Source organism: Pteropus alecto, unplaced genomic scaffold (genome assembly GCF_000325575.1).
Source record: "Pteropus alecto unplaced genomic scaffold, ASM32557v1 scaffold379, whole genome shotgun sequence".
Taxonomy (NCBI): domain Eukaryota; kingdom Metazoa; phylum Chordata; class Mammalia; order Chiroptera; family Pteropodidae; genus Pteropus; species Pteropus alecto.
In genome coordinates, this window is record NW_006443129.1 from 1525995 (window position 1) to 1530012 (window position 4018).

Consider the following 4018-nt stretch of genomic DNA (forward strand, 5'->3'; position numbering starts at 1 on the left):
AAAATTTTAATGATTTGTAAAATGCAGATTATGCTTATTCATATCATAGATCTTATGTCAACTTAGTTTTACGTTGGCAAATTATTTATGACTCACATATATTAATCTTGCATAGTCAATATCTATTACCTTTATCATATATAATTGTAATAATACAATATTATCAACTCATTTCAGAGCTCCTTCTCTGTATTACTATGGCCAGGGTGTTCCTACTGTCTCAAAGATTATCCTTCGCCTGGGTGCAATAAAAATGCTCGAGGTGTGGTTAAAAGACTAGATACTAAAATTGTAGGTTGAGCTATATGAAATTGCCATTGTTTTAAACTAGAAATGGCAATTTCATATGGTTTGACATAATACAATGGTATTCTTTTTCAGATTATTGAAAGACCATGAGAACTCAGAGTCATTATACCTGCTACCCTATATACTATTTTACTAAAACTGTTGCAAATTTCTATAATTACCTAAATTATATAGCCTTTATGAAAATGTCTGAACATTGTATAAGTACCTGAATTTGAAATTTTCCTTGTATCCTAAAATTTGAGGTTAACTTGTTGTATTCTTTGCCATTAGGGAGAAGAAAAAGTAACAAACTCTTAATGTTCATTTATATCTCTGCTTAAACTTACATTTTACCAGTTATACATTTTTTTTGGCAAGTTTATAAAGCAAATTTGACATAGTGCATATTTGCCATATCTAAATGTTTATTTCCTCTATCTCGTACTTACCAGATCTAAATGTTCATATTCTCTCTCTTTCTCCCTCCCCCTCCCCCCCCCTCTCTCTCTCTCTTTCTCGCCCGTGTGTGTGTGTGTGTGTGTGTGTGTGTGTGTGTGTGTGTGTGTGTCTTTCTCTCTCTCTCAGTGACATTAGAAGAATTGGAGTCATACTCATTGGACACCAGAGACGAATAGTCAGCAGTATACAGACGTTACGTTTACACATGCTGCACATACAGGAGAAAGGATTTCATGTATGAAAGTACTACAAGCACCAGTGTTTGTGCCTCAGCATTTCTATAATGAAAGATATCCTCTCTACTACCCTCTCTTCTGATTCTTCAAACATCTCTTCACAAACCGCAGTCTCCTGTTCAGACTACAGGGTACACACTTTGGTTTACGCTTTCAACTCAGATTTTAAAGTCATGTATCATAGCTCCTCTCTGAATGACCTACAAATAAAACCTTGGCCCACTGCAGATTATCACTACACAATGGTAAATAACTCAGCATGGATGTGTAACTTTGTATGGCAGTATTTGGAAAGTGTTCAGGGACTTAATCCAAAGGAATTTGCCCAGGTGTGGCTTCCTTAATGATGTACTTAGAATATGATGGTAGATTCAAAAGAAATTGTTGACCTTTTTTTATTTCATGTTTCGTGATCAAGTAGCTTCTAAATTGACATGAATATTTATTTGTTAGATAATTATATTCAACTCTATGGGTTGTATTGTTACTTTATTTTATAGTAGTTTCACTGTTGATAACTGATGTTAAATTTGGAGAAATGAGTAATGATTTTATGTAGTGAATTCTTGTCAGGTATGACTATAGCGAGAAGGGGGTTACTAGAGAGGGAGAGGGAGAAACATACTATGCTTTCAAGTCTTCTAAGGCTGGGTTTGTCTATTTTTTTTAATAAACTTTATAATGTCCTACATATTTTATAGTAGGTGGTAGCTTAGAGGCTTTTCCCCTCTAATTTTTTACTAACCTATAGTACATTTCTTTACTACCTTACGAAGATCACTCCAGGAAAGACCAAGAGTGAGTCCACTACTATAAAGGCTTTCACAGAGTAAAGTATGTAATAAAACCATCACTAGTCCCTTGGTTCTTCATCACAGGTTTTCAAAAGTAATTTTCAAAGTGCTGAGAAAATTAATTGTTCTCAGTAGAATCGCTTTGAATAAAAGATATAAGATTATAGCCTTGGATTTAATGTAAAAAGATTAATTAATTTAAACAGAATTTTATGATAGCTGTATGGTGGCCTAAGAAAACAAACTATCTACCAATTGTTTGATATTAATGCATTTTGCAAGTTTAAGGATTTTTGTTTCATTTGTAAAAATAAGTTACATGAACATGCTGAGCTGTTTTCCAAACCTTCCAAGAGACAAGTATGCTGTTGCATACTCCAAAGAGGACATAAACGGATCTAACATATGAGCATATATAAATTGTATGTCAACCTGGGTTTATTATATTGTAACATAAAAATGAGAACACAGCTAATGTGTGCTGTTGTCATCATCTTCTCAGAGGCTGCAAAAAAAAAAAAGGCAAATATATTTTTTAGTGAATTAAGCTGAGTCAGGTTATCAAAATAGAGCTGTCTTATAAACAAATTCAGTTATATCCTATAAAACTAAAAAAGATATATCTACTGTGCTAGGTAGAAGAGTAGGGAGAATATGTTAAGGGAGGGAAAAAAAGATCAGGTTGTCTAAAGATGCTGATTTAATAAATCAGTTTTTATTCGATCTCAGAGATAAAGGTGCCCTACTCACATTCTCAGATTCCTACCTAAAACACATTTCTTGGTGAAAGTAGCTTTCTTACTATTAAAGGAGACTCACTTTTTCTTTTTTTCTTGAGATTTGTTGATTTTCCCATTAGACTAAACCCTTCTACATATTTTCCTTTGCTGATTTATCTCTTGATTTTTGCCTACCACAGATTAATTTTTCTCATTTCAAAAAAAAAAAATAATGTATAGAGCTAGAAGAAAGAGTCTTTAAAGTATTCCTTGAAGTATACTAAAGAAGCAAAAAATGCAAAATCCATCACTTTTTAAGTAAGTTTGTCAGAAATAGTTAGCAACATTTTCCAGCCATCACTTGCATGGTCATGCATCACTCATAGACTATCTGCAGTTTGCTTGATACATTTACACAAATATGAATACATTTAGAGGAAATGTAAAATTTCCATATTTATCTGTCTTCAAATATATATATTAAATACTAACAGATGTAAAACAGATTAAATTTATTAATCGTATATATTTATTTTTATAATACAATAAAAAAGGTATTTAGGAAAATAAGAAATAGAATAATTGTGGTCTTCTATAAGATTCTGTCAGCAACATTTATATACTTTGATGACATGAATTCTATAAGCTATTTAAATTTCTGTGGGATGGACATTCAGTGCTTGCAAGATTCAAGTTCTCTGTTAAGATTTTTTTCTTTAAAAAGTCTAATTCTACAATATATCTGGCTACTTTATACTTCTTTTTTCATCCCTAATATCTTTGTCTAGTTTTATTAAACTGCTTTTTTACTTTGTCTCTTACTCCAAATTCTCTTTAAATTTTTTAAAAAATTATAGTTACATTTTTCAGAATTGTAAGCATGATAATCTTAAGAGCATAACTTTGAACCTCATTATGGTTAGAGCAAAGTTGAAATATGTATGATATATTAAACAGAAATGTTAAAAAATAAGGATATTTATTTCTTTACTGCCAATCAATCACAGACTCCATGATCCCAAGGGTGTTATAATATCCAGAAATATTAATAGTTAAATTACCAAATTTGTTTGTAAATTTTTACATGAAATATTTTGAGATTTACTAGTATACATATTCAGTAATTAAAATTATTTAATATGCATAAGCATAGAATTTAATTATAGAAAGAAAATGCGTAACTTCCATAAATCACAAGCCTTCAGAAATAATCTTTGAAAACTAAAATATGCATATATATTCAAGTACCTGCTTTAAATTTTCTAATCTATACTACCAAAGGTCTTCTTGGATTTTGAAAATCAGACATTTGAAGAAACTATTTTCATTTTATTTCCTGGGTGGTCAATTTCCAATCTATAGTCAACTCATTACTTCTTATAGTATAAGGCATAGCTGGAAAAAAATTTAAAATAATGTACAATCAAGAAGAGAGATTAGGTACATAAATCATCAATCTAAAAAAGCAATCAGAAATCGTAAAGCCCTTGGCTTAACAAATATCAAGAATCAGAGCACT

General features: G+C 30.9%; 1 protein-coding gene across 1 annotated transcript in view; it reads left to right on the forward strand.

The window, feature by feature from the left end:
* Nucleotides 1-991, forward strand: part of EPHA6 (EPH receptor A6) — an 809212-nt gene extending 808221 nt beyond the window's left edge. The window contains 1 exon segment of the mRNA XM_006923412.1: nt 877-991. Coding sequence (XP_006923474.1) covers nt 877-991 — 115 coding nt within the window.
* Nucleotides 992-4018: the final 3027 nt, after the last annotated feature.